General features: G+C 46.0%; 1 protein-coding gene across 8 annotated transcripts in view; it reads right to left on the reverse strand.

Moving 5' to 3' along the window:
• Fhod3 (formin homology 2 domain containing 3) overlaps positions 1 to 18,437 on the reverse strand; it is a 412,004-nt gene that overhangs the window by 118,229 nt on the left and 275,338 nt on the right. For all 8 annotated transcript variants that reach the window (XM_050134860.1, XM_050134859.1, XM_050134858.1 and 5 more), the window contains exons 9-10: positions 14,996 to 15,139; positions 9,892 to 10,133 (exon numbers count right to left, since the gene is read on the reverse strand). In XM_050134860.1, coding sequence (XP_049990817.1) covers positions 9,892 to 10,133; positions 14,996 to 15,139 — 386 coding nt within the window. The remainder of the gene's footprint in view (positions 1 to 9,891; positions 10,134 to 14,995; positions 15,140 to 18,437) is intronic.

Consider the following 18,437-nt stretch of genomic DNA (forward strand, 5'->3'; position numbering starts at 1 on the left):
ACAGTGTGGCTGCAGGCCGGGTCTGTCCTCTTCAGTCCCCCAAGGGCCCTTGACAACACTTCACCAGCTGTGTTCAGTAGTGACTTATCTTTGCTCTCACGTTTGACCTCTTGGACTTTTATCTTCAGGCTCAATCTTCATTTGTCTAGAATTAAGTCTAGACTCTCCATATAGGTCTTTCTTTGTCTTCCCCCACCCACCTCCCAGCCCCATATCTCGTATAGTGTCTTGCTATGTAACCCAAGCTGGCTGACCCTAAACTCTCAGAGATCCTCCTGCCTCTGCTTCTCAAGTACTAGAAGAACATGTATGTGGTATGTGAGGTCCTTCTGTCTGTGTGTTGCTCTTCTTGGCTAATGAAAAAAGAAACTGCATTGGCCTGTTGATAGAGCAGAACTTAGGTAGGCTGGGGAAATAGAACTGAATGCTAGGAGAAAGAAGGGCAGAGTCAGGAAGCCACCATGGAGCCACTGCCGAGTAAGACATGCTGAATCTTTGCCGGTAAGCCACTGTGGCAATATACAGATCAATAGAAATGGGTTAAATTAATATAAGAGTTAGCCAATGGAAACTAGAGCTGATGGGCCAAGCAGGGATTTAATGAATATAGTTTCTGTGTGGTTATTTCGGGCTAAGTTAGCCAGGCAGCCAGGATAAATAAGTAGCCTTCTTGCAACATATGCACCACCATGCCCAGCCTGACCATAGCACTTAGGAAGCAAGACTGAAATTGTTCCTTCCATGACTGGATCTAATCAATCAACAACTCTTGGAAAAGTCTGGCTCTGCTCCCAAAGACATGTTGAGAACCACATGTGCCAGTGTCTACATCATCATGGACCACCTCAGAAATCCAAGCTCAGCAGTAAAGGCTGTGAGTGTGTAGACTCTGGAAGGGAAGGTGTGTCTTAAAGAAAACACAGGGTCTGTACAGGTCAAAGGGAAGCAAGCTCAGCCCTTCACCAACCAAATCCAAGACTGAATAGGAACATCAGTCAGGCCTTTCCTCTAACTTACACAAGAATAGCTGGTCTCCTTGTGAAGGCTCACCCCATCAGAGCCGACTCACACCTGAAGACAAGCTCTTTAAAGGCTCCCTGACTGGGAAACTGTGTGGCCGTCTCATTGGTAACATTTCAAAAGATGATGATCCAGCGCTTTCTTTTCCAGGGATTCATCATCCTCTCTCCACCTCTTGCTTTATTTTTCCTGGGTTACAGTCTGGGCATTACGAATCAGCTGTACATATTTGGATCCCACAGGTGCCTGTCCAAATGGCTGGGATTTCCATCCATAGGTTCCTCAAACACACCACACCCAGAGTTTCCTGAGTGAGCCAGCCCAGGATCCTGCCTTACTGGCTGCTTGGGAATCAGCTGACATTGAATGAGACTGGATACAGTGTCCTATAAACCATGCTTTCTTGTATCCCATGACATCCCCCTACTTTCCATCCTCCCCACCTTTCCACTTCTGCATACTCTGAGAGCATTTCTAGCTTTTCCCAACCTCCTCACCTGACCCAGCTCTGCCCCAATGCTTCCAGGACCCCCCAACACATACACACACCCGCTTTTCCATTTGAGACTCACTGTTGGCTCTGTGTGATTTTAAGGACCAAAGTCTACCAATTCACCCAGAATCTCTAAAGATCCCCAAATATACCCAAGCAAAGACAAGTCCCGAGACATTGGCTATCTAATCACGGAAAGTTTTCCAACAGTCAGGAACTTTACGAGCTCACTTCTTCCTCCACCCCCAGTCTTCCCTCTTTACTGCTACCCCCCACAAGTTCCTTTCTCCTTGATCCCATATTTGCTTCTTCCAGCCCACCATTTGCTAGAGAATACTCAGGAAGAGCTTTGGACATCTCCACACCCCTGGCTGCCATCCAATAATACTTACTTCAGGAGGTCACAGGCCCCATCAGGGCTTCTCATTCATAACAAACCAATTTCCATCAGATAAACTTCCCCAAGTAGCTACTTGCTGCCCGTGGTACCATTGGTTGTTAATCTGGTTATTATGAAATCCTCTAGCAAGTTTATGCTGGAACATAAAACATTCTCTCCAGCTCGTGTCCATAGTTATTTAACAATTCCCTTCATTAATAGACCAACCTTTGGGGAAGCGTCAATATAACCCTCACCCGGCCACACACTCATTTTTTTCTGTCTATCCTAACTCTTTTACCACCCTCTTAAAGAGCCATCCGCATTAGGAGTCCACAAGAGGCCGAGATGAAGCCTGAGGGTCGGACCTCTGCTCTTGACCACACACCTCTCCCTTACTGTACCTGGCCAAGCCTAGCTGTAGGAGCCAGCGCTTAACAGGTCACCTAAGCCAGTCACTTTCACAAGTTATCCTTGTGTAACACCTGCCTATTTCATTGTACGCTCTTCCCTTGTAAACAGGTTGCCTATTGCCAGCTCCTTCCCAGAGATAGGTCAGCTTTATTACTCTGTTGCAGACTCTACGGGTAATCACTGAATGAATCCTGTAACCCTGGCAACAGAGCCCTGTGGGCAAGTCCTGTCCTAAAACTGAAGCAACCAAATATATCTCCTTCTCATCAGAATATAGGAAGCTGAGCTCATCGGTCCACTGGGTTTCATAATTAGGCTCCCCATTTGCCCACTGCTTCCTGTGGCTGGCGGAGTGATGCCAATGCCCTTCTCCACTTTATAGGACTACAGTGAACATCCCCCCATTTCCTCCCTGTACTGGCACCCACAGGCTCCCCCGAAGGCTTGGCTCCCCTCATCCCACCACCCACTGGGTCACTAATTGGTGTGCACTATGAGATGCTAAACTTTAGCTTGACTTAGACTCTGCTTCTCCTCAGCATCCTCCTTAGCCTCCAATCATTGCAACCCAGCTGAGGCTTCTTCAGTGGGTGTCTGTTCTCTGCACCTTCCTTTCTGATCTCTTCCAGAATGGCCAGTTAGTCACTGTACACTTGTTCCAGAATTGTATCTTCAGAAGTCCTTTTCAGAAGCCATATCAGTGCCCATTCACGAGAAAAGCAAACCCAATGATAACTTCAATATCTAGGCCAATAAAAAATATAACTCTTTAAGATTACCATGCTCAAGTATGGTGCAGCTGCGAGCAAATGCATTGGAACATGTATACAGATGTTCACTACTGCAAATAGCACCAGGAAAAACCGAAGAAACCAAGGCAAAATGATTGGCAGTATGGCACGTGGTCCATCTACATAGTGGGACACTGGGCAATACTTTCCTGATGTGCGATATGTTGAATGTTTAACTATGTGTGTAGGCATGCACATGCCACAGCACGTGTGGCCATCAGAAGACAACCTTGAGTGTCAGTTGAGACAGGGACTAACACAGGCATTGCTTCACGCAGGAGATTAGATCTACTGAATCACAAAAACAAGTGCAGTCAGACAAAACAGTGAGCTCCTCAATCTGAAGCTGGACCCACAAAACTCTAAAATCAATCCTATCATACTAGCTGTCAGTCCTCAGGCAAGGAACTTCAACTCCACCTGCCTCCTGCTGCCACATGGCAAATAAAAACAGTACTCACCCCAAGGGCAAAGACAAAACATCTCAGGTGTTCGGCAAATTGCCTGGTGGATGGGTATGCGCTCAATAAAGGCTTGTGGGTATTGTAGCCGCCTCTACTGCTGAGATGCTATTTGGTCCAATTATAAGGCAACGACAATATGTTAACTGACATAAGGCTATAATAGTGGTAACCAGGCTCTGAACCTTAGTCTCCTATGCTCAGATATGTCTATCTGATGCTCAACTCCAAAGTGATTCTGAATGCCACCCAAATGGTGGTAGACTTGGGAAGATCACGAACTCCTTAGGAGCCATGGTTTTTCTCAGTCAACAAGTCCAGATGGAGCTCCAGACATTAGCATCCCTCAAAGGCCCTCCCTGCATCTCAGATGGACTAGGCCTCAGCCTTAGGATGGCAGAGACAAGACCACATCTTCTCACAGTTGCTTGACACTTCTGGTTTCCTGGCAACAAGGTCAATGCCTATCAGCAACCGACCTCTGTGTAGATCTGTATTAGTGGAATGGTGTCCTTTGGACATGACAGGGTCATTAACTTTGCGATGACAAGCAGAAGACTTGCAGAAAGGCCCATTAATTTTTCACCATGGGCAGGGAGGGGCTTACAAGGTTCTATCCCTCTCTGAGGCCCCATAGACAGTTAATAGTTTCTGGGAAGAGGTGCTCATGAAGACCCACCCCTCCCTCAAGGATTTATAAAGCTGATGGTTGTAGGAAAAAGGGTTCACAAGGCCCCACCTGCCTCAGGGAGGTAGGAGTATGAGGTCAGAGCCTGGATCCACTATTTCAGCTTCATAGCACGTACACACAGCCATGGCTGCATCGTAGGGATCAGAGAGCATCTCAGCGATACTGACAGCTGCAATACTTGGAAAGCTTTATTGAACACATAACCACCCACCAGGCAGTAATAGGCACCTAATGGTTGCTGGACGATTTTTTCCTTCAGTGGTGTAACCATCCATAAGTTTCCCATGCTCCTAAAAGTTACACGAGTTAGACTCACTGGCACTTTAAGCTATACTTGGGTGGAATTATTTGTTCCTGTCATTGGTGTGCTATCTGGGGCAGGGGGATGTTTGTTTTCATCGCCTCAACAAAAGCTCACACAACAACCTGTGTTTTTAATCCTAGTAGCTTTGCAATTTATTAGAATGAGTACTTCTGTTTCAAATGCAGCATACACATCCCAGCTTTATGTATCTTCTAACTTACATGGGGACACAGCAATTCTTTTGCTTCTGGGTCACATTAACAGCTGAAGGAGACTTTGTGGAGCTGCCCCTCTATGCTTGTCCCCAATTCCACCTGCACATCTCTGATTATATGAGCACACACATATGACTGCACGCATACATGGTGATGTGATTCCTATCCCACACAGGATCACGGGCTCTGGCCTCAGACTGCACAACTCTGTTATATAAGTACATTGCTGTCTTGCCAGTTTGTTTCACGCAGGTGTCACATTCCATGATGTCAACATTTCGGAATGTGATAGACTCAAAGCTGATTAGAACTGGCTGTGTTTGGTTACTGATTGATTCATTAGATTAAGTCAAGCCTGTCCTTAATCAAATTCAGTGTATTTGCTAAGAATTTGAAGAGTAAAAATTTGCTAAACAGAGATAAAACCAATACCAGAAAAAGGATTCTGCTATAACCTATGTAGGCCAGAGAATCCGGGTAATAGGTAAGACATTCCATATCTCCATTCTTGCTAAAAAAGTGCTGTCTCTGTGATGGCTGTAAAATGTCAATGAAATCTTTATACCAGGAATTTCATGTACAGACTCTAATTTTAACTGATTCATGATAATTTCTGAATGAAGTTAATTTTGATTCAAAGTTTGGTATGTGAACTTAAGGCAGGTACAGAATCCTGCGTTCTTATAAAAGAGCTATCTTGTCCAACAGTTGTTCCCAACCCTGGAAGCCTCCCAAGAAGCGGGTGAAAATTCCAGCCAAATACTCAGCCTGCTAAGGTGCTGACCCAGATGCAGCACTAACACACTGCAGAGAAGCTAATTCTTCAGTGACAAGTGCCATGTGTATGATGGGACAACATTCCTGAATTTGTCCTACCACATGCCCACTGCAACCCAGCACCAGTACTGACAACCAAAAACATACATGCTCAGGTGTCCCTTGGGTGGCAATGCCATCCCTGGTTTAGAACTACTTCCTTCTTCCTAGGAGTTTCTAGAGCTAAGCTTATCTTGCTGTAACCTCCCTAACCTCCTCATTTTCCCTGCATGTGTCATTAGCCCTTTCTTCTCACCAAGCTGTGTATACCCCCACCCCAACTTTTCATCCACCCATCTCCAGCTTCACCTGCTACATAGGAATTTATGATCAATAAGATCTTCGTAATCTCTTCATGGAATTTTTCTCCCAAGATCTCATATATCCCAAGCTGCCCTCAGACTTGCTATGTAGCTGATGATGACCTTGAACTCTCAATCTTCCTGTCTACTATTTGAGTGCCAGGACTATAAGCATCTACCACCACATCTGGACTATAAGTATCTACCACCACATCTGGCTTATGTGATGCCAGGGATCAGGCACAGGGTCTGTGCCACATCACACCTCCTTTTATTTTCTTGTTGTAGTGCAACTATAAGATCCCCGCAGTCCTCCTCTCACGTGGCATGGTGGGTCCCCCCTTCTTCCTCATATAATCCTCATTGGCAATGTCAGCCCATTTCCCCTCCATTTCTCTAAAAATGTCTGTCTCCTCAGAACAGTAGTTGGTAAAATATAACCAGTGAGCTCAATCTGGCCTAAGATCTGTGTTGGCAAATCTGAACATTAGTATATATTTTACATTCTTAGCAGTTGAAAAACATCAGGAGATTAGTATTTCATGACTTATGAAATTTACATGACAACCCGCCATTACCGCCCTTTGGTGTACATGGCATAAATCTCTATGCTCCATTCCCTAGCCAGCTGTCACTGTGCACAATTCGCCAGCTCACTCTTCCGTGTCCTTCAAATGCACACATGACTGAGAGCTAGATGGTACCATGCAAGTTGACTCAGTGAAGTTCAGAATTACCTCCGGAGAGTGGAATGTTGTGTGCAACTCAACAGGATGGAATTCAGAGTTGCACACTAGGTCCTGTGCAGTATTTCATACCAGAAACACTGGAAGACAGGACAGATGGAACTTGATTATGCGTTGAAAGCAAGCACCTCGTTCAACAGGAGCATGTTGAGGGATGCAAATTAAGGTCAGAGACTGCTCTAACAAGCAGGAAATACAGGATAGAATGGGATACTCGTGAAGAAAAGAGCCCCAGCCTGTACGTGAACTCCACTGGGTTCCTGCTGCAGGCTAGACAAACTTCAAGAACATTTTAGCGCTGGGAACGGTAGCAACGTGAGTCAGATACACTGCTGGAGTTTGGGAGGGTTGTTCATTTTTGCTAATTAGATGACCCCAAATAATTTTCTCAGTAGTAAATAAAAAGGATCTAATTTTTTTCTTCTTATAATCAAGTCTACAAAAAGTAAGTGCAGAGATGAAATTCTTTATGGTACAAACATCATACAAAAATTTTTCAGGTGACAGATGATCAATAAACTCTACCTGATTTTGGCCAAGGGCCAGTGTAGAAGCCATGGCTCAGTAATGTGGGTTCAGAGTCGCACTAACATCAGTAAAATGGTAGTAACAATCTGGCAGACTTACGTGTGTAAGGAAGCATACATGTTTGTGGTATGTGACGTGGCATCCTTTTCAATTCTTGAATATTTATATTTACCTCAGTAAAGATGATGTCCATATAGTATGCCAACAAGTTCTCTTCCCTAAAAAGTCTGACGTGTAAGTCTTATTCAATGAACATGCTTAAGAGTGGGAAGGTGGGAATCAGCTTTGAGCACTGAGAGTCAAGATTTGAGCATAACTCCTGGCTCAGCCCATCCCTTACTCCTGTCATTCCCCGCAAAGCCCACCCTACCTGCTGTCTGGCATCTATCCTGCCTTCCTGTACAAGAGGGTGTTTTCGAGAACTGAACTCAAATGAAATGAGCAAGGAGTTCCACACACATTTCCAACACGACTTCCTTTCTGCCCTCTCACACTCTCCCATCTTTGCTAGAGGGTCCATACGACTTGTATCACAGAAGGATAAAATCCAGTCTTCGAGCCCTCCTATGTGGCACCTACAGGAACCTTGCTACAGACGAGCACCAAGTATGTCCAGAAAGTTCACAGGCATTGCTTTCCAGGCCTCCAAGGAATGGGTCCTAACAGCTGCTTGAATCTGAAGTATAGTTTAAGTCACAGATGTTGAGCAGGGGACACTGCTAAGCACACAATGACCATCCCCCCTTCTTTGCCATCCTTGCCCCCATTGCAGTCTTGTCTTGAGGAGAACTGCACCATGGTGATGCCACCCCAGCCTCTCTCCAACAGGCTTTATGAACAAAATCATTTTAAAGTTGCAAGGTTGTTGGATGTCTTCTCTTTTCAGGTTTATATTTTTAATTTACATTCATTTGCTTATTTTTGCAATGCTAAGGATCAAACTCAGGGCCTCACCATGTGTGCTAGGCAAGCACTCCATGCTGCTGAGCTACATCCCAGCTTTTTTCAGTGTTTTCTATCTTTACAAACTGGAAAACACTTTCTCCAAACACTACAAAATTTACATTAAAGCAATAGCTTCGGCACAATGAAAATCACATAGCGTTTGAAAAGAACAAAGCAAGCATTGTTTAGAGTGGTGTCTTTCCATCTTCTCCCCACCCCAGATTGAATTCCTGATCAGCCCAGAACTTGGAGACAATGAACAGTTCTCAGGACAGTCCCCCGAACCGCTGTCATCTTTGCTGGTGTATCAGAAGATGTTGTTACTCAGGCACACAACATAAGGACCTTTTAAAAGCAGAAGAGAAATGAAGAGACCAGAAACAAGCACAACATGAACCAGGCAGTGAAGAACCAGTGGGGCCAACAAGGCTCACCGCACCCCTGCCTTCATCATCTCCACTGGTTTTTAAACAGTATTCAATCACTGTGTACATTTTCCTCGACCTCCTCTGAGTCAATTCCTCAAGCTGCTAGCTAGGGGCTGTGTATTTTGTGATCCAATATCTTGAAGAAACTTACCCAGAGCTGAACCACAGTGCACCTGAAGCCTTCTCCCAGCACAGCCCCTAGCTACCAGCTTCCTTATTTTAATCTTTTCAGAAGTTAGGGGTTTTCACTAGAGTAGAGCTGGTCACACGAACTCAGAAACAGGACCATGTTTAGGGCCATGACACAGAAAGGGACCATGCATGCTGCACATGACTCTCAAACCAGGACCCCTCCCGCTTCCTGGTTAACAGGCACATGAACACCAGACTGCTTGAGCTGTGCCTTGATGATAGAGATGGTGGGTTATTCTCTCTGCGATGGGGGCTGGGGAAACCCAAATATTCTTGATGATTGACTTTCTAAAGGTGGCCCTATGTATGCTGTTATTTTCTCCTTCACCATGTAGCTAGGTAAGCTAAATTTGACTCCCAGAAATATTCCCAGGATGAGAGAGAATGGTGGAGCCACTGTTACTGATACTGATGTGAGCATGACTTGCATCCTACCGCACCAGCAAGAATGGGATGGATGGTCAAGCTCTGTGGTTCAGAAACAGACAGCATCCACCTGGAGCAGCTGTCTCAGGACTGTGAAGCCCAGCCATCCTTCTATTGCACCTGTTTTCCCCAATCCTTCCAGGCCACCAGAGGTAGAGTCAAGCTTCTTATATTTCTTTTTATCTACCTTATTCTCTTTCCCCAGCTGAGATGTGAGGTTCATGAAGATAAAGATCATACTCTTGTTGTGTATGTGTCTTTATACCTTTGCATGGTCCTGACCTATATTGGACACTCAACAAAATGTTTACTGAGTGGCTAAATGATCAAATGAGTAGGTGCTGCATAAAAATAAATATCTTTAAATTTACATATGTATGTTCACATATCTAAAGCCAATCTGAATAAGGCTACGTTATCTCAAGGACCATTCCAGTCTCGCATTGCTGTGTGGCATGCCATTTATTTCTAGGCCATGGTTTTGTACTTTGGATTCTTTGCCAATTTATAAAATACTAAATGAGTTTGGCAAGGTCAAGTTTATGCTTGCCATCAAGAGCAGCTTGAGTGGGAAGTTCCCTGAGGGAGGAATAGTTTAGTGGTAGAGGAAAGGAAGGAAGCAAGGCCAGGACACCCTAACCATCTAGTGGGAAGGGAATCATGGTCAGTACATGTGACTCGCAGTCTCTCTTTCCCTCTCCCCAGTGGTATTCCCTCCCCATCACGGGGGTTGAGCTTACTTTTCACAGAGATCTCGAACTTGGCTGGGTTTGAAGGCAGGAACTGACTGGGAACAAGGGCTAGTGGGAGCTGACAGTGGGCTCTTGATGTTCTGGATTGAGTGTCTACGGCTCCTTCTGCGGTCAAGGCCCTGGTGCTCACCCATACTGCCACCAGAACACATGCTGGCTCTCCTCCGGTCTCGGTGCCCACTGGGGGGTGGCTCAGCTGTCTCGTCACCATCCTCATGCCTGAGTGCCACCTGAAAAAGCAGAGTGTATCAGGCAAGCCAAACTCAAGAGCTTTTTTCCAGTCCGGATTGTGACTATATGTCACCTATAAGTGGATTTAAAACTGCTTTTTTGTTGTTGCTGTTTTCCCTGTATTGAAGGCCTCTACTCAATCTCAAAGACCCCTACGTGTGTCCAGAAGTCAATTCAATCTGTGATTGCACCGTGCCTGTCACTATGCATCCTATGGATCAAATGGGTATCCATAGAATATAGATCTGTATAGAGAGACAGCTAAGTAAGAAAAATGTATTAAATTATCTGAAATCTAAATGTTTTAGTCAGATTCTTATCACTGTGACTAAATGCCTGAGAAAGTTGACTTTAACAGGTAAGATTTGTTTTGGCTCACCGAGTTGGATGGTTTGGGTGTGTTTACATCTACAGAAAGACAATGACATCACAGTGGAAGAGCGTGGTGGAAGAAAGCAGCTAACCCCCTTGTACCCAGGAAGCAAAAACCCACTCCATGGCTTTCAGGAAGCGGAGGACCAAGCTGCTAACTCCACGGTGGCCAGGAGGCAGAGAGCATCACAGAAAAGACGCCCTCTTAAATGACCTCCCCAGTGGCCTCCTCCTTCCACCTAGAAGCTGCCCTCTAGTTTCTACCTCTGGGCTTGGGTCAGAGGAGAGAGCCACTTCCTGAGTACCATCTGCAGAGAAGCTCCCCTCCTTCGATATCCTCATGGACACAGCTGTTATCAACAAGGGACCAGAGAGTGTGTGACTGGCTACAGGTCACATTGGTGGCAGAGCTGACATGGGCACAAAGGTCTCCTTAACACCAGAGGAGGCGCTCTGGCTGTCTAGATTTACAGGCAGTGCACATAAAAAACAGACCAGACGATGACAAGAAATGAAGATGAGCAAAGTCCATGGTGGGGAACAGTGAGAGGAGCTTTTCTTCTCTTACACAGATCCACTAGGTAGGCAACCTTCAGTCCAGCTGGATCAGGCTCAACTAAGCTCTGAAGCCTGTCAGACTAAGCAACTGTAGAGTCACGTGGTCCCAGGCACCCCTGAGTGTGTATGTTTTCTTGTTTTGAAGATGTTTACAACTTAATCCTGCCCAGTGAAAGAGTGGAGAAATAAAGAGAAGACAGAGAGTTGGGCATATTGTATGTTCCCCAGGACAGGAGAGGTGGCTTCCACAGAAGCAATCACCAGACATTTTCACACCTGTGTTCTTCCCCTGACAGGCAGACCAGTCCCCAAGACACATGGCTGATGGACAACAGGTCATCCATCTCCACCCTTCATTCCCTACTTCCTCCAGCCCCAGCATTTAGATAAGATGGATTTGGTGTGACCTATCTAAGTGACGATACTTGAAAATCTTTTGGCCATTTTATTCCCCCTAGAATTTATTCCCAAACATGGTGTTAAAGGCTTGAGGTGAGAACTGACGAGTTCCCCAAGGCTCATCTCTGCACAGTCTCCCTGGAAATTCCTGTTCTCAAGAGTTCCGTCTGGAAGCACAAACATTAAAAGTGAATTTCAATAATTGGCCAGTCATGGCTGCCATCAAAACTTTAAAACCCTAAGCAGTGCTGTGTGGGCAAATTTGGGAATGAGAACACCATTCCAGTGGCAGCAGTTCTGAGAGTGTCCAGTCTCTTTTTCCCTCCATTTCTGACAGAAGGCTCTTAGACCATCTGAACTTCCCCTGGCTTGAACTGTTGATTGTTTCTATTAAGCACACATTTGCAGTGATATGAGCAGGTCTAAATCACAGTTCAGATACTCCTAGATCCTTGTCTAACCCCAAAGGTCCAAGGATCGAGTGATGTTCCACTTACAGTGCCTTCCCGAGAAGCAGTGTGTGGGGCAGAGTGGGGGGAGTCACTTTCACTGCTTCATGTCGAGGAAAGGGGAGACTGACCAGAAAGTGCTAGTGAAGAGAGGAATCAGAGGCAATGATCTAGGCATCACTGTGATGTATAATTCATTTGGGAATATCACAAATTCAGATCCATGACAAAACACTTGCCAAAGAGGAAGACAAAGGGGAGGATGGAGGAGGAGGATGGAGGGGGGAGGAGAACAGAGGGATTAGAGGATGAAGGAGGGGGAGGAGGAAAATGGAGGACGAAGAGAAGGGCAGATGGGGAGGAGGGGTGCAGCCAGTTGTGGTGGTACAGCTTATAGTCCCAGTAGCTCGGGAGCTAAGGCAGGAGTATTCCGAGGGCAAGGCCAGCCTGGACTGTGTAACAAACCTCTCTTTGTAAAGAAGACAAGAAGAGGAGCTGTAGCAAATTATGCTGCAATTACAAGATGCTGATATCTTTGATTCTTGTGCTTTTTAGTAAATATTCAGCTACCTGGTGGCCTTACTGGGCCTGAAAGGCCTCATTTAGCCTTGATCATCTGGTTTTCAATTTGATTTGGGCTCTTGTCTAGACCACATGTGATCAGCTAGCTCACTCCCACTTCTTCACAGGATAGCAACATTTGTGAGAAGCAAGACTAGCACAAATACTTCCAGGCTTGGTGTCGTGTTTACCGATGGCTCACTGGCCAAAGAAAGTCAGTCGCATGGTCATCTTAGTTTAGCCAGGCCAAATTCCTGATTCCACGAACTAAGATCAGTGAGGTTTTTTAGACCAGTTGTTTATGGTGTGTTGGGGACACGGCAAAAGATAACTGATACACATTTTTAATCACCGATGAGATGGAAAGCTCTCAGGGAAGGGAAACCATTAGTAAACAAGTTTTAAAAGTAACAGCTATTTCTTAGCTGGAAGTCTCCAGCAGCAAGATATCTTTCCCCATAGAGAAAGAACATTTTTAGAACCAAAACACATCTGATCTGACAAAAGATTTTTTTTTATTTTGGTCATTTATGTATTTGAAAAATCACATGTGGCTAAGAAATTTCAACGAATTTAATTAAACATGGATCAAATCACCTTTCTGAAACGGAATTAAATTACACAAAACAAGGCCTGTCCCAGAAAGCCCGAGACATATGGCCACCAGACATCCTGCCCCATGAGGAAGCACCCAAGAAGTCTACCCGAGCTTTCTGCAGGCACTTGAGAAGTTCAAAGTCTTCTTGAGGAAAGTATTGGCTCTGCGTGTTGATTCTTCTAGCTCTCCATGCGCATATTTAAAATTGGCTGCCTATGTCAGTAAATGTTTTCTAGAATGCATTGACTTTCAGACTGGAATGAGGATCCAGATTCCATCTGCTACCTAAAGCATGGGGTTGTCACCCTGAGTTATTACTCGGGCATCAGAATAAACCATGCCTGGAGACACTAGTATACACATGTGTGATGCTTGCAAGAGGGAGACATCCAGGCCTTTAATAAACTCTAGGCAGCTATGCTAGGCCCTGGCATTAGAAAGAGGCAGGAGACACAGGACTCAGTGTAGCTCAAAATGACAGACAGACAGGGTTGACATGAGAACTGCTGGACAGAGCTGCGGAGACATCCGCTTATGAACAGTGGGGAATGGGGAGCAAGGCTTCATGGGGATGATACTTAAGGAGTTTGTCAACTGGAGAGTAGGGATAAAGAAACCCGCATAAAGTGGAGAAGAAGGTAAAGAAAGCTTCCTCAAATGACTCAATTTCCACATGCAAGAAACAGGGAAGTTGGGTGTAGCTGAACCACCAAAGGCATCCGTGGAGACCGGTGCCACGTTAAACCCAACTTAGGCAGACCGTGAAATGGGAGGCAGCAAAAGCCACCACTGAGCAACCCCGAGAGCTTTGCTTCCCTGTAGATGGACACAGAGAAGGGAGCTCTCGTGCATCATTCCCATCCCTGCTACTTTCCCAGGTTAGCCAATCACGTATGCTGACTGGACGCACAGAACAAGATGGAGACAGAGCAGCTCAGGATTCCTTCCCTACCCATCCTTTTGTTACTGACTGGCCAAGAAGCTGGGGACAGAGCTTTAGGATACTCACTTACCCAGACACAAAAGAGAAATGGATGATTCTAATACTGTTTCCTCTGTCCTGATATGACTAACCATGTTTGCAAATGGCAGCTTCCAAATAGGAGCCAGGAACTTTTGACAACTCTACCTACAAAATACTGTCATATTTGTGTTTTAAATAATGTCACATGGTACAAAGACAAGCAGTGGAGTTTGACGTTCAATTTTGATTTTTCTTTCATTGTGACATACCGGAGCAAAGAGAAAAGCACTCTAATAAGGCAAGAGAAAGCCCAGAAAAGAGCACATGCTGGGCAGCGTCATTAAAGCACTGTCTTCTGCCCCAGGAATGGGGGCATGCACCTGCAATCCCAGCACTTGGGAAGTGAAGCCAGCAGGATTTGTTTGGTATTAAAGGTCACCTTGGCCTCATGTGGAGTCTGAGGCTAGCCTGGGCTACATGAGACTCTGTCTTTAACATGGGGGATGAGGTTTTTCTAAAAACTACCCCATGAATTTCCACTTCGCACTGTACAGGGGAATAGCCCTCCCCCTTGCTCTCACCTTCAGCCCCTCCTTCCTCCCCTTCCTCCTCCCTGATCCTGCCTCTCCACCTGATTTCTCCTTGAGTAGAGGTCCTGACAACAGAGCACATGTTCTTCAAAACAGAATAGCTCTGAGTTTTCTCTGTGTTGAAGGTTCGTAAGCTTGAACACATACTGGGGTCTCCTGGAAGGCTTGTAGGGGCAAGATTTCTGGTCCCACTCTTGAGTTCCTGATTCAGGAGGACAGAGTAGGATCTGAAACCTTGCATTTCTAGAAAATTTCTCATGGTATGGAAGCCCCTTGTACCACACTTAGAACCTGGGCCTGGAGGACATGTGACATCATCCTTTGACCTTTTCTGATGCTGTGGATGACTTAGAAATGGCACATTTGTTACCTCATAGATATTAAACTGCTCCAGCAAGTCCAAGTCTGTCCCTTTCTTGTTCAAGTGTCTCTGGGACACAGCGGCGATGCCCAGCTCCTCCAAGCAGTCTACCACATCATAGAAGGTGTCTTGGTCGGGCAGTCCTGCCAATGTCTGCAAGAGAAGAAAAGGATACAGCCATATCTTAGGGGAACATCACAAGGCAATGAAGACATGTTCATAGGATCCAGTGGTCTCAGTTCTAACAACCCACAACAGCGCAAGACACATGACAAGTTCATTCAATGAAGAAATCTCCTGGAAGCCAGCAGGGTGAATTCGGGATTCTTGCCCCTGGGGACAACCTGCGACCTAGTGGGGGCTGGGAACTCCTGTGGGTGAGTTGTGACACTCACTAGGCTAGCTAGGAAAAGGGATTTAACAGGTGTTGTCAAGGTTTCAAATCACATAATCCTCCGTGGTAAGTGGGCAAACCCTTTAAAAGAAGGCGTAGGCCTCCCCTGAGCTCAGGCTGGTTTGGAAGAAAAGAGCAAGACACAATGAGCTGAACAGCTGTATGAAAAGGAGTCCAGCAGACAGCCACAAAGGGCTGCCAGAGTCCATCCTGGCCAGATCTTGACTGTAGCCTTGGAAGACTTTGTGCAGACAGCCCAGCAAGGACCTGTCTGAACGCCTGCCCCTTGGGAACTGTAAGAGGAGCAGCGTGCCTTCATTGCTCCAAGCGACCTAGCGTGTGGGATTTGTCACGTGCCAGAAGAAAGTTAACGTGCTTCTAGGTTTGACGTTATGGTTATAATCAATGGAACAGTGTGGGTTATAATTTGATGATTCTCTCCCATTGAAGTTCAGCGGGGCCTCTCTTTGCTCTGTGAAACTTTGGGTAACATGAGAAATTTCAAAGCAGCAACCAAGAGCCAATAAGACAGAGCGGGGTGGGGAGAAAGCAGCAGACTTTTCTGAGTTCTACCTCTCGTACCAGAGGATAATTTCAGCAGGGTCCTCTCAGAACAGAAGAAGCCTGGAGAGCTAGTGTGAGCCCCGCATCTTACATGCCAGGGAGATGAAGGCTGGGGGGCGGGATTTCGCAGGTGACCAGAAATTACTGTAGACTGTGGGGAAGCCCCTCTCAGGGCCACCAGCCCAGCCTCCACACAGGTTATTCCAGCCTGGAATCCAGGCCCTGCTCTTTGCCCCCTATTTATTTCCCTGCCTCTGGATTTCTAAGAAGACCACATGGATTTAAAATTTATTTTCAATGTGTTTGTTTGCTTCAGAAGACACTGACAGACACTTGCATAGGGATCACCTCATGGCCCTGATTTCTCTGACAGCCTCTGCCAATGGTAGAAAGAGTGTCTTTATTTGTACACTAAACAACGGCTTTTAGCTTTTTATGCTGATCAAAGAGGATACACTTCACAGTGACTGAGGTCAGAGATGTGATAATCTTGATCACTCAAGAGATCCAAAAAGGGTCCAAAACAGGAGGTCGTGACTTGGAAGCTACAAGAGATACTCATACACGTGGACAACACACACCTGTATCTGCCACAGTGGTGGTCAACTGGACTTTACCTGAGAACGACCAATAACTAGGCCAATGCCACTGCCGCTGCTACCACCACCACCCCACCTGGCATGCACTCAGAGATTCTTATTGTCACCACAAGCTCACACCCTGGTTTCCAGGAAAACTGTAACATTTATTAAAGGACAAAACAGGAGGGGTGGTAATGCTAGGCAGGAGCATAGAAGGTAACTGGATCCCCCAAACTACATAATGACCATAGAGTAGGCAACTCAAGGAAGGCAGGCTAGTTGGCCTCCACTCTATCCCTCCACTCCCCCACCTTCCATTCCCATATCTGGCATCAACAGGCAGTGGTGTGTGTGTGTGTGTGTGTGTGTGTGTGTGTGTGTGTGTGCATATGTGTGAGTGTGTGTTTGTAGGTCAGAGGATTTTTTGCTCCATTGTTTTCTTCAATGACTTTTGAACCTTTAAGATAGGGAGTCTCACTGAGGTAGAAACTCTCTAGTTCAGCAAGGCTAGCTGACAAATGAGCTTCAGGGATTCACCTAGCTCACACATACCAACCTGTAGGTCCCTAGCAAACAGAGGTGCTAGGGACCTACACTCAGGCCCTCAAGTCCTCCTGTCCTTAAGGCAGGCACTTTACTGACTGAACCATCTCCCTAGCCTCATACGTTCTTTTTCACTTAAAACCCCTGGGGACTAAGCTGGAATTCTACTTCCCTTGTTTAAAGAGCCAGCTTTTAAATAATGAGACAGCCAGCTCTCTATAATAAACAGTCACAGAGACCTTTGCCAAGTAGCAGGAACAGAATTGACGTTGCAAGCAGCCATTTTCAACCCCACCATGAACACTGTGTGTTAGAGTTGAACCTGTGACCCTCCGGTATTCACGCAGGCTGCAATGGGACTGTGGCATTTCCCCCTGTGCAGGAAGGGCCCACACCCTAGACACAAAGTCGCCTTTTCCAGGCTGCCACTCTCATTTGCTCGGCTACCCTCACCGCATTCCCACCTGGGCCTTTCCCAGTTCCCCTGCTTGTTCATCGTTGGACACCTACAGCTGGCAAAGACATGACCTTGCCAGAAAGTGCTGGAGGCGTGAGTTTCCTGAGGCTGGGAACGCCCCACAGCTGCCTCACATCTGGCATTCCTGACCTCCGTTTCTTTCAGAGTTTTGTCTTGCCCGGATCTGTCACTAACAATTCTTTACTGGCATTAATCAGAGACCAAACTCTGTCTTCAAAGAAATTTGTCCCTCCTTGGGTTTCAGAGGATTAAGACCTTCATACGGGATCAAACCAGCGTGGTAAAGCCCATGCTCCGCACTCTCCCAGGTATCACCCGTGGAAGTCAAGAACTGTGACCTTCAACCTCTTCCACAAGCAAATGGGTAAGTTAGAGAACCCTAGTCTCCCTCAAAGACACATGGGTGAATATACTGGGGTGTACCTGTGCAGCACAATCATATATACTCCCCAAAGGGAGCGAGTCATTAACATCCACAATAACAGACCCGAGTGAGTTTTATACAGAGAGGAAAGCCAGCCTCAAAGGGTTACGTGCTACAAGATTCCATTTGACCCTGAAAGACATGATTGATAATAGTACATTGATAATTAGTGGTTGCCAAGAGTTATGGATGGGGGTTAAGAAAGATCCATCTCAATGTATAAAGAAATAAAATTAAATGTTTAAAACAGTCATCTACTTACCCTGAATCCCACATGATTAACTATCCCCAGGTCCTAATGAAGCAATGCCTCTTTTCAGAGCTCCCTGGGGTCCTACCATGACTTCCCCCATCTACCTCATCTTAGTCTACGAGATGACTCCTACATGAAACCCTATTCCAAGCAAGGGCTCTACCCAGGAGGGTTTCGACTATGGTAGAGGAGGTTTCCGTCTCTTTTTGACATT

This window comes from Alexandromys fortis, unplaced genomic scaffold, assembly GCF_014885135.2.
Source record: "Alexandromys fortis isolate MF-2015 unplaced genomic scaffold, M_Fortis_MF-2015_v1.1 scaffold_25, whole genome shotgun sequence".
In the NCBI taxonomy this organism is placed as follows: domain Eukaryota; kingdom Metazoa; phylum Chordata; class Mammalia; order Rodentia; family Cricetidae; genus Alexandromys; species Alexandromys fortis.